Here is a 12,554-nt window from a genome sequence, read left to right as displayed (position 1 = left end):
CGATAACTCTCGGACGGTGGTGTCACGGCTCTTTTTCAAAATCGTGGTATCACGAAACATGGGTTTGCACTTGCATGTTTTACAATGCTGAGCCAAATGGGAACCTGTGCCTGTTGGTATGGATCGCTCATGTTCTCTAAGGCGCTCGTTAACACAGCGGCCTGACTGCCCTACATACACTTTGCCACATGACAAGGGAATCTTATAAACCACACCGACGCTGCAATTTACAAACTTCACGTGGTTCTTTTCACAATCAGGTTTTTTATTGTTTTAGAAATACGGCTGCGCAACATTGACAATTTCTGAGGAGCGGAAAACACTACCGGAATTTGGTATCTAGTGGCGACATTCTTTAGATTGTGAGCCACTCTGTGGCAATACGGCACAACTTCAGGCCTCTTCTTTTGTGTGATGCAGTTGCTTTTGTGCCGCTTCCCTTTCAGCTTCTGAAGCAATACCTCCGAGACTGACGTCACCACCACACTTGGGTAACCAGCAGCCTGCAGCCTATTTAACTGTGCTATGGAACTCATGTTCGCATAGTGATGACAACATTTCATTAGGAAGATTCTAAACACATCAAAGCAATGGCGCATCACATCAAAGTTGGTGGCTCCACCGCATGGTGCTCACTGCGCATGTTCTCTTGTTTGAGCTGTCTATAAAGGAGTGACGCAATAAAATGATGTCAGTTGAGAGTAGCGCCTTGTCCTGGTCGTCTTTCTTGTGTGTGTCGTTTAGTGCTAAACAAAGTAATCATGGACTATAGCTGTTATTAAGCCTAAAGACGTCTACATTTTTTTCTGTTGCTTGTACGTTCATGTTAGTAATGATAGCAACAGACGCCATCAATGTAACTGAAGCATAATGCCACAAAATAAATGAGTAGGAGTTCAATAGAAAGCCAAATCTGTCGTAGTTCAATCAGAATTCGCTCGTGTTCGGCTTCCGAGCCCATCACCAAGCCTTGACAGGGACAAGAAACTTCACCAATGAATGTTTTCCAATGTAGTATGTACCACTTTGTAGGTATTGAATTCAATTTCGAATAATGATAGATGAACTTCTTATGTGGTCTTTGTTCAAGGTTCGTGTGCGGGGATCCATAGGACGTTTGAACAAGGAGTTACCTCTGTCCATGCAGCCAGTGAACATGGCGGCTGCTTTCTCTTCGGCAGTCTGGAGGGCACTGTCGATAGCCATTGCCTTGTAGGAATCTGCAACAGTGTTGCGAGGATGATTATTTTGGAATAGTCTTTGAGATGTACCGGCGCCATGTGACCACATCATCACAGAGAATTAGCGCTGCATCGCATTGTAAGAGAATGCAAGGGCATATTTCAGCCTAAAGCTACCTGCGGTGATCAGCCTAAGCTACATATGCGAAGGTCACATGGGCTGACCAGTGCAATCGCGCCGATAAATCGTCGCACAGAAGGCAAAAGGTGGCGCTCACACCTGACCAAGGTCTGCCCTCCCTAACAGCACTGTGAACAACATATGTTTAGCATAATTTGACAAATACGATTTGAAAAGATATATAGTTAAAGAGAGAGCGCAGAAATAAGATGAAAAGCTGAACAGCGATTGTGCAATAAATAACAAAACGTACTTCACACCAACCCATAGTTATACTACGTGAATTGGCTCTTGGAATAACGACACGGATGAGATTGGAATAATGCGAAGACGTGGGATCTTTCCCCACCAGCGGCAACTTGCTCTTTCATCCACTTTCATTTTCATTAATGTAACATTTCTATAATTCGATTATGAAGTACAAGGAATTTCCCTTAGTTGTCCTTGGTGTCTTTGTTTGTTAGCTTCTTGGGATATGATTGATAAATATCGCGCCCCTCAGATAAACCCGTTTCTTCCCGTTCATTACATAACGAGGGTCTCGAATCCGGCAACATTGATGCCTTCAGGTAGCATGCGTAGGTTTATTGACCGGTTGCCTTCACCCAAAAAGATCAGGTACTCGTGATAGCTACGGCAGAAAGTATGTTACACATCCGCCTCCAAGATGTGCGAGTGGTGGCACTGGCTCACACTCCCTAGGTTAGTTCTAGTAGTGGAAACATAGATACCCAAGAAAGTGGATGGGAAAACGGCGCCAGTATAGCTCAGTTGGTAAGAACATTGCACGCGAAATGAGAAGCGTGGGTACGTTTTCCACCTGTGTCAAGTTGTTCTTTGATTCACTTTCACTTCCATAAATTTCTCACTTTAATTCAGTTATTGTGTATAAGTAATTTCCCCTATGTTGTCCCTCGTGTCTTTGTTTGTTGCCTTCTTATGATGGGAATAATGGACACTCGCGGTCATGGCTTCTGCCATGAGAGCCTAAGATGAAGTAACAGTGATTTGATGTTATTGTATTTTGTGCCGCTCCTAAAAAATTTATTAAATGTTTTTTGATAACATTAGTAAGCTCGCAGTTGCGATGTGCAAACAAATGTGAACGTCGAAATTGCAGTAAAGGTGTTAGAGCGTTTCCTTTGTGCATATGTAACGACACATCTCCAAGTTGGCTTGTGATTTAAACAAATATATTATTCTTGATTGAGTGACTGATATTGAAGATATATGTCTGGGCGGACAGAACCTTCCGCCCCATTTTAAGGGCTATTTCGCAATAACTACTCTCGCGGTAACGACATTTTACTGACCAACCAAAAGCAATATCACTAGCTACAGTCAAATTACCCCTTAAACAAATCCCCGTTCCACTAATTTGTTTGCATAACGTAGTGTTTTTGACTTTCCGACATAGGTTCGTAGATCTTAATGCGCTGAAAATATAAGTAACGATGAGAACTCGACGTCTCGGCGAACTCAATGAAATCTTGGGGGCTAACTTAGGTAAAAGTACATGCAAGAGGAAATGTACTGTGTTCAATGTGCATCGACCTTTATTAAACTATTGCTCGATGAAGCTGATCGCGTGCCGCTTTCAGGCGAGCCGTTACTCATGGACGATGCTGCCCTTTGCAGAATCTCAACATACATTTAAAGCTCAGCGTCACCTTACCAGAAGGCGCTAGCTTCGTCATCACAGCCAAGTTGAAATGTGCATCGTCTTCTCAGAGCAACCTCAGCGTGCAGTCCCTTAGTACAAGAACGCCCATGCAGGCAAAAGCTACATGATTCTTCACACTTCAATAGATGTTGTCTTATTCACTTGAGGATCTTAAGTGTTCTAGATGTAGCGAAGCTCTCGATTTAACAAAATAATTATGAGGTTCCACTGATCTCGCGAAATTTAGATGTAATCGTAAAATGAAACACCATAACAGCGAGGGTTGTTCTGTCTTTCTCACTTTCTTTAACAACTGCACGATGCAAGGCTTTACTTACGCGGAAGAATGTTATCGAGCACACAGAATTCAGAACAGAAGTTCAATCTGAGGGCTACGTACATTTAGTCACGACAATAAGAAGATGGCCAACTGAGATGATATGCACACAATATGCGTTTACAAGGAATAAATATGTGGTCTGTTTGAAAAAAAAACAAAGATATACTTTTTACCATTTGATCAAGGTTTCGTTGCAGCTTATCTCCTCAACATAATTTCGTCCTCAACATTGAGATTCGCCTAAGAACTAAACGTGGCAGGTAGTTCAATGAAGTATAATGAAATGAAAACAAAATTTATTCAGCGGCACGCGAGTGTCTAGAGGCGCCGATAAACAAGCCTATGCGATGACTTGTCTGGTCCCCTCCCTCCCCTCCACCCTGTACCTTGCGCGCGACGGGAGACGGCGCGTTTCCTCCCCGCTTTCCCTTCTGACACGTGCTAGATTGAGCGGCCATCGTCGGCTCACCCTCGCACGCTTTAATTTTACTAGCACATGCAGCATAGGGCACGCGGCGACGATGTTACCGCCTTTGGACTTTGTACAAAACATCAGGGCTACGCCGACGGCGACCGCAGAAATGCGCCTCGAGTGCCCATATAATTACTATTGTAATAATATTTCTTTCGAGCAACACCACGTGCACGCCGTCGGTACTCGCAATCAAACGCGATAAAAACAACCAGAAACAATCAACTAGCAAGAAAGAACGGCGTGTAGCAAGCAGCACGATAACCAAACATCTGACGTAAGACAAAGGTAAGGCAATGCAATTGCTCGGTGTGTCCCCCAGTGGAGCAAATAGAGGCCTCCAAGAGAACCGGAAAAATCAGGACAATGCTTACCGTACAGCTGGAGCACGTATCGGGCTCGCACGGTGTCTGCCCGCGCGTTCTCCGCCTGGTGTCGCGAGGGCAGGTTTCGACGCGTCCAGCGGCTGCACGTGTGCGCGTAGAAGTCGTCGCAGGCCGGCTTCGTCTCGTCGACGTCTTGGGATAGGGCCTCCTCTGCACCGTTCAAACACTCCTGTCTTCGAACCGCGTGGGGTGTAAAAATTAAAGAACTGCTCACAGAAGCAGCAAGGCACCGAAGCAAAGCCGTTTGAGAAAACGAAACTGGGCCGAACTCACAAAAGCTTTTCTTTCGCGAATGCTGTTTACCATTGGCCAGCCGCCTTCGCTAAAGTTACGTTCATCATGAAAATTGCATGGAATATGCTCTTTCGAACAGCTCTAGCGTGCAAATATGTTTGCGTATACGGGCTCTGATTTTCCATGAGTGCCTTCACACTGCAGTTATGCTTCTAAAAAAAGGGGAAGTAAGCAGTCGCAGTATGTGTTTAGGGAGTTGCGAAAGCTGTTTCCGGGACTTGTACGCAGCCAGATTCTCTTTTTGATTCTTAGTGGTTATAGCTCAAACTTAAGCAGATTGTTGGACCAGTACAAGCATTGACTAACAATTGAGAGACCCAGAACGTGTCTGTTCGCAGTGCAAACAATATGAATGATACCAAACTCGCACAGCTGTCGACCGTGATGCAGAATATCAATAAACAGAGGACAGGGCCGCGAGTGGGACGTGCTAAAGCCTCATCTAAGTTAGGCAAGATAATTAGAGATCGCATGCTAATTTCTGATATTTTAGTTGCGACTTAGAAAAGCTGAAGCTGGGCAGGTAATATAATCTGCATAGAAGACATGCGATTATTAGGATGGATGCTAAAGTAAAACATTCTAAGCTGCTGATGGTAGACGATTAGGTGTTGTGATGAGAATACTAGCAAATTTGCAGGTATATACGCGGGAGCCTCTGGACCTGCAGCGGACCCAACATAGCATGCTAATAAAGCTGCCTGTTGCTTTCGACGGTAGTTCAGCCTGCATAATAAATGATCCAGTGATGCCCTGCCAATTCAGACAAGCCCACGGTAAAGACTGAGCAATGCATACTGGAGTAGGGGCACATGCCACACTATACAGCGTGCTTTTAAGACAGCTCGAGGGCGATCAAAATAAAAGTAAATTAAATATTTGGCCTCGAAAACTTTGCCGTGTACATAGCCGATAGCTTCAAGTCCGCTAGCATGTCATAAGTTCCAGACAATAGGTTTTGGTGAATGGTTATGCTGGGTCCGCGGCTAGGATTTCTGCTCTTGTTTCTTCAAATTCATCTTTACTTGCGCATGTTGTTGACACCCGACATGCGCTAACCTAAATCCACGCGGTCAAGTTTGCGCGCTGAGGCGCTTCTCTTCAACACCACTTATTCAATCCTGTTTGTTGTTATTAACCTGAGATACTTCAAGAAATCACGTGTGGTAGGAATAAGTGACCCACAACATTACCTGCTTCTCACCCTCACTCCAACGCCCGTCCCCCCCACTTCAACCACGATAAAAATGCTTTCGTAGCAAGACAGCAATGAAATAATTTTTTTTTGTCAGGCTGTGGTTTATTAAAAATTCAGTTGGCTGTGTCTTATGACCGGCCAATCTAGTAGAGGACGTGTTTTGTAATATCGCACTTAAAGAGCTAACTTCCACAGTACACCTTATGTTTCGCTGTTAGAATCCTGAACCACACCTTCAGCACGACAGTCGGGGCTTCGACAGACGGCGACGTCCACGCTGTCATCCAGGTTGCCTGCGTATAGAACCATACAACGCCATTCGGTAAAAAGATCGCTGAGAACAACTTCAGCGTTAGCAGTTTAATTGGCCCATTCGAAGGAAGTGCAAAAAACTCGGCCAGTAAGAAGGACCGCAGTACTTACATAGGCGTGTTTCTCAATATTGAGGGTTGAGTGAGTTTTAGCTAAGGCAAAATAATAAAACAGAAAAGAGAACGCAGCGAAAATAACACGGACGACACCAACACAAGCGATTCTGTTCGCGTAGTCTTTGAGCTCTTTCGTCTTCTGCGCGGCTTACAAACGCTGGAACGAATGAATGAACTGTTCTTGCAGTCAAGAATCTCTGAGATTGGACATTGCTAACCTGTGCTGTCATAACCCGATCGCAGATGATGCAAGATCGCAGCTACTTAATTCCTATGCGAGAGTTGCGAGACGAGCCTTGTTGAATAAAAACACTTAGTTTGCCGTACGATGCGAATCTCTCGAGCTTCCGAATGTTAATGTGCACCGTTAATGCAGATATTTGTAAATTTATGTAATAATATTCTGGCTATGATAGACATTCAGACAGTAATTTCCCGCGAATTGTTTGTTCGATGAGGAGCCTAAAGTGTTTGTGTCACTCACATAGCGGTTTATACGGGGTGATCATTTGAAAGTTTTCTCAAATATTTAAATACGGCCTGTTCGAGATAATTGTAGTCTTTGAGCTTGATTATTCGCAGAGGTGGACATTACTTGCACAAGAAGGTGAAACGCGTGTTCACCCAATTAACTGGATTTTAACAAGTTATTTTGCTAATTAACCACTTTACCGCGCATATTGCAATTTACGAATTGTAGCCAGTGAGATTAAGCGGGATTAATCTCAAACTAAGTGGGATGATTCCACAAGGCTCGTCTCTTAACATAATGACCATGAAGTTTCTCGCTGCCACAGCGCATTCAGATTTGCGAGGCGGGAATATCGATGCCAAGGTATGCCAGAGAGTGATACACGTCGGTCCACTTCAAGCTTGTCGAGTAGATATCGCTGAATTTTATTTTCGAGCTGCAATCTCAAAGTCAGGAATTGACAGAGTAAGTGACAGTGTTGTATAATTTTTAGTTCTCATAGCGAGTACACAGGCATGATATGCTTCTATCAGTTCATCAGTTAAATATTGCAAATAAAAGCCTCCCCCCCCCCCCCGCCCCCACCCGCCTCATCTCGCTTTCAGAGCACAAGCGATCACCTGCATGTAAGCAAGGGAGTCAGTGAACCGAGTAGACTAATAAATGTGGCTAGTTTGATTGTAATAACTTCTATAACGCCATAAACCTGAAACTGCAACATGAACAACAGATACAGAAACACAGGTTTACCCTTCAGACCTGTACGTTTGTATCTGTTGTTCACGTTGTGCCCACAAGTCAGTGCACTGTCGAAATCGCTCTGAGGGAGGCCCTCCCCGCAACGACCGCTCCTGAAAAAAAAAAGCCAGCTTTCGCGATTGGTTATTTGTTTTTTGTTTATTATACATTTATTTACTACATAGACATCCTATAGTTCCGAGGTGCGTCTCAAGCACCATAAGCATAATGTAACCTGTTAACACCACCGCTTTCTTGCGTGTGGCAGGAGTACATTTATGCAGAAGAGCTTCAATGAGGGATAAAGTAGGGATTCTATTACAGTGCAACTTGATCTGCAACCTTAGAAACCATGGAATCATTGTTAATTTTAAAGCACTACATGTCCCATCACGCGAAAATCTGGCGTTGTAATAGGCGGCGTGACCGAATACAGAGTGAAAGAAAAAGAGTAAAAGCACTTAAAAAATTCTCGAATTGACGTAAAATTTTGCAGGGGAGTTCCTGTAAACAAAGTAAATTAATGCCTTTGAAAAGAATATTAGGTAAATTTTGTTCTGGGTGAGAATCAAACTCGGGTCTCCGGTCTGTGAGTAGAGCACGCTTCCCGGACGACACGGCAGCTCCACGGCTCTGGTTGAATAAATGGGTGCCTAGTGCGCGTGTAGTTGGGCACTTGATGGCGCAGCCAATGGGTAGGAGGTGGTGCCATGTCATGAGTGTATAACATGCGCATAAAAATAAAATAAAGCATTATTGTCCAATTAACTGCCGTTGAGCGGTCCTTCGAGAGGTGACCTCCTCGCGAGCAAGCGAGTGCGTTGAGACGCTTGGCAAGTTTTCATTTGGCCTTTCCAAGGCGCAGTTAAGACACAGGCAAACGCTTGCGCGGAAAAGGAACGCGCAGAAAAAAGAAAAAGAAAGTATTTTACCAAACCAGCTACACGGCTTTCGCTTTACCACACGTGGGCAGTCTGAAGTGTCTCTGGTAAATTATTGCCCTTTTTCTTCGAATTTATTCGTTTTTTTTATTTCTTTTGCTACATCCCTGGCATGCGTGGTACTTGGGAGGAGCCGCTAAATGATAGAAGAGGTTAGATAGGACGCATGGTACACTCGGCAAGTTGGTAAATGGTCATGACCGCTACAGCGCTCAGGAAGCCAGGCATACCTGTGTGTTCTTTTTTTTTTGTCTTCGTTCTTGGCAACTCTTGGTCCTCTAGTACCTGCGTTTTTTTGTGTGTTCGTTTTTGGCGCTAAGAAGGCGGGCTAACACAAGTGGTCAGAACACGGTTGATGTACCACAAGGGTCAGCTTCACAACAGTATCCGTAGGATTATATAGAACGGAAAGTTCGATTACGACCACGCGATGCGCTTGCGGTGTGAAGATTCACACGAAGATGCGCATGGCCTGTCATCTTTCCCTTACCACGAGCCGCTCGTAAGGAGAGGGCGAGGAGTTTTTCGTGCCCTGTTGGAAAGGAGAAATAATAGATTACGCCTCAGTTGCGACACGAAGTGAATATCGGTTATAGCAAACGTCTTCGTGCGGCAGAATTACCGTGCTATATTTTTTTTATCACGGCATATATAACTGAACTCATTCATGATGCATTCGTCATGCACGTCTACACTCATAAAACGGTTGCATCTTTTGGGGTGTACATTTGTCCCACAACGATAATCGTCATTTGCCTTGCTTGCGTTTCCTTTCTTGAAAATTCGGCGCTCGCTACTTTGTTGTCGAGAATGTTGCGTCACACTGATAACGCGCATGCCGTTCGTGACCGGGAAGTACCGGGCTGGCAGCGTTAAAGAAAGGAAACGCGGGCATGACAGATGATGATCATTGTTGTGGGACAAGATAAGCCCCAACGGGTGTAAATATTTCTAAGAGTGTACCTAGGTATGGCAGCAACTGATTTGTAAGTACAGTGCACGACTGAGCTGCTAATCCGCGTGGCAGTGCTGATACCTCTCCAGAGACACGACTCTTCGATGTCAAAGCTCTACAACTGCGAGTATTTCTTTCTTCATGAAAATGACCAGTGAGCCATAATTCGCCACGCGAAACACAGTTTGTGATCTCCTCGCAAGGGAAGTCAGGTCCAGCAGCGAGCGCAGAGTTCTTGGTCTCAGTGGTGGCAACACGACGGAGGTAGCTGCTATTCTTTACATGAATTATTCTTGACAAAAATCGCAAACAAGAGTGTACATTTTGTAGATATCGCGTTGATGTTGTTTTCATGGCACAGAATAAGTTAGAGAAAGTCTTCGTGGCTGCAAAGGATAGCGAAAATGGGCATACAGAGGCACAAATGACAGAAACAGGCATTTATATGCAGTATGTACGTATGTATGTATGTACGCCACTTTTTAACCCACATACACAAAGCGGGTGCGACCCCGAAACGCAGGAAGCGATAGGCATTTGCCTGTAATCCGTCCTAACCCTCTGCGCCCGTATGCACAACACGGAAGTGGTGATACGGCAGCCGACCGATAAGCACTCACTGTTGGCTAAGTCGCCGAGACTGATGAGGAAGACACTAGATGCGAAAAACACCACGAGCACCGAGACGGCAATGAATGCAACCACGAGAAGTCGACCCTTGGTCTGCAGCTTTGAGGAAGGCACTGGATAGCGCCGTCTGCGTCTGGGGCAGAAACAAAATAGCCGCACGTGTTTCAAGCTACACTACGAGAACTGTTCGGATAGTTTAGTTTAGTTAAGTAATTCGTTATTCGATATTCAATTTGCACTTATAAGGCGCAACAAAGTGATTTAGCGGAGTTAAATGAAGAGCAAGGTTTTCCTGCTTGAATTCGCCGTCTGAGTGTCAGCGTCGATACGCTAGCATCTAGTATATATTTTCCAGAAGCCTAGATGGCTGAGCACGAGGTCGCGGGATCGGATCCCGGCCACGGCGGCCACATTTCGATGGAGGCGAAATGCGAAAACACCCGCGTATTTAGATTTAGGTGCACGTTAAAGAACCCCAGGTGGTCGAAATTTCCGGAGTCCTCCACTACGGCGTGCCTCATAATCAGAAAGTGGTTTTGGCACGTAAAACCCAATAATTTAATTTTTAATTATGTCTAGATGTTTGGGTCAGTTTGCAGCCGGTTGTTAAACATATTAAAGGCGGTAAACTGCCTGAAACCTCCGGCACAATGCGCGCTGGTTTTTTTTTCTCAATGTTTCTCATGCATCCTCCAGGATTCGTTCCATTTTTTACTGTGTTCTTTTACGCCATTGTCAGCTTTTCCTGCCCCATTTTATGACAGTGTAACTTCGTATGTGGAGGGAGTTATTGCGGGTGAATTTGCACATGCGCCGAACTCCACGGTGCTGAAGGACGTTCCTCAACTCTGCAGCTGCAGGTTAGCGCCTGAGTGTCGCGCGTCCAGTGTCTCTCGTGCCATTTGAGCTTTTTAAGAAGACATTTTTTTTTGGGGGGGGGCAGGTTCGGAAAGTTTTTGCCTAAGAAATACACATCAAAGCAGCTCACGGTGTCTTTTGTAGTGTTTTCTTTTTATATTCCGTTTGCACCTTGTTTATTATTAATAATGAACTTGGCCAGAGCAAATGCTGTCGAAATCTCAAGACGCCGAGAGATCGTAAAGTGACAGTTTCAATCCGGTCTTCCGTTGTTGCCTGTGCTAACCTTAAGTTAGGACCAACGATTATTGTGTTGCAGAAGTGTAGTTTACGACTGCAACTTAAAGCACCCTCTTAGTCTCTATTCCCGTTGTTGCAGAGGAGGCGAGATAATGGGCGTTGCTGTAAGCTGAACAGGAACAGCGAATGGAAGAAACGTCAACTATAGTATAGCTGCCCTGAAAACGTCTCGTTTGCATTCGCATTAGTGAATGCGCGTTTGCGTAGCTATTATGGTAAGTAGATCAAGGTATTGCAATGGCAACTTCATTTTCGCACGAAGAACACAAGAGCATGGAAAATTATGAAGAACAAATGTGATGTTTTCTTTTCTACAGCAATGGGCGCAGGAACTAGTGTCAGGCCGCAAACAACCAAATTGACAGGGGGTACTTGTCTAATCCGTACAGCGTTGACTTACTAGCTTTACAGGGAAAGCAGACACCGGAGGAAGTATAAAACGAGAGACTGTCCCAGGCACCTTAAGGAAGACGACACACCCGTCGTCGTCCTTAGTTTGTGGCCGCACCGGTAGGTTTCAATATACTTATCAATATAACTTCAAGATCTAGCAACAAACTCTAGCACATTCGTTCTAGTACCCTGTCAATGCATGAGAGAAATACTCGTGCTTGTATTTGCTATATCGACTACATGCGTCCCATTTAGTCAGACTAATTGAGTCCACGCCATGTGATCAGTATTGAATGCATGCGACACCTGAAGCTCTTCTCATCCGGAACCTTATCGAGGACCATACACTGCCAGCATGTTGTTAAAATTCTTTCCAAGCGGCCTTACCTCCGATAGCGCACTTTCTCAACCGACGGTTCCGGCTCCATGCTGCTCGTAGTCCTTGTTACGTGCTAAAAAAAGCAGCAAATTCGGCAAAAAACTTGCAGGCTTGCTCCTCAAGACGGACAATAATAGATGCGTCACTAGTCTTCTTCATCGTCGTCCCTATTGTTGTGATTTCACATAATTGCCGTGTCGCATTTGTAAATGATTAATTTGCCCCCACTGGAGACTAGCAAGCGAAACTGCAGTGGGAAAATGATTTAGACCACAGTCAGATAACACTCAAATTAGGAATAATTAAGGAAGTGAAGACTTTATTACATATGGGTCACAGAAAGAAAACAGTTCGAGCAGGTAGAATCAACCGGGTCTTTCACCAGACCGAGTCTTCGACGTACTGGCAAAATAAGAGCGTCCATGGCTGGTTGCTCCCAAGTCGGACACGTGATGTCAACTTCTTTGACTATCCCTGTCATTCACAAATTACGCTGCACGTTTGCTAGAGCCCCCTGCACGTGCACGTTTTCAGTTGTGGCAGCTTACCTCAGTTGAGTGGAGATGTTCTTTTATGAGGTTCTTGCGAACTTCTGCAGTTGAAGTCTACATGCATAAGAGGAATTCCCGATACATATTCTGATTTCTATGGCTATTGAGAGACCATAGATCATATATCACTTTAATACCGCACGTGGGTTTCGAAAGATCTTGTTTTAAACAGAAAATGCGCATTTCTCACACTC

The 12,554-nt window shown here is 44.7% G+C and overlaps 1 protein-coding gene across 1 annotated transcript in view; it reads right to left on the bottom strand.

Moving 5' to 3' along the window:
* Nucleotides 1-11,858, bottom strand: part of LOC142570586 (neprilysin-1-like) — a 98,186-nt gene extending 86,328 nt beyond the window's left edge. Inside the window, exons 1-5 of the mRNA XM_075678957.1 lie at nt 11,818-11,858; nt 9,870-10,012; nt 5,949-6,008; nt 4,212-4,373; nt 1,134-1,220 (exon numbers count right to left, since the gene is read on the bottom strand). Of these exons, the coding sequence (XP_075535072.1) occupies nt 1,134-1,220; nt 4,212-4,373; nt 5,949-6,008; nt 9,870-10,012; nt 11,818-11,858 (493 nt within the window). The remainder of the gene's footprint in view (nt 1-1,133; nt 1,221-4,211; nt 4,374-5,948; nt 6,009-9,869; nt 10,013-11,817) is intronic.
* Between the last annotated feature and the right edge of the window lie 696 nt (nt 11,859-12,554).

This window comes from Dermacentor variabilis, chromosome 2 (assembly GCF_050947875.1).
Source record: "Dermacentor variabilis isolate Ectoservices chromosome 2, ASM5094787v1, whole genome shotgun sequence".
Classification (NCBI taxonomy): Eukaryota; Metazoa; Arthropoda; class Arachnida; order Ixodida; family Ixodidae; genus Dermacentor; species Dermacentor variabilis.
Note: the sequence above shows the minus strand (reverse complement) of the source record. Positions and strands in the feature narration are given on the sequence as shown.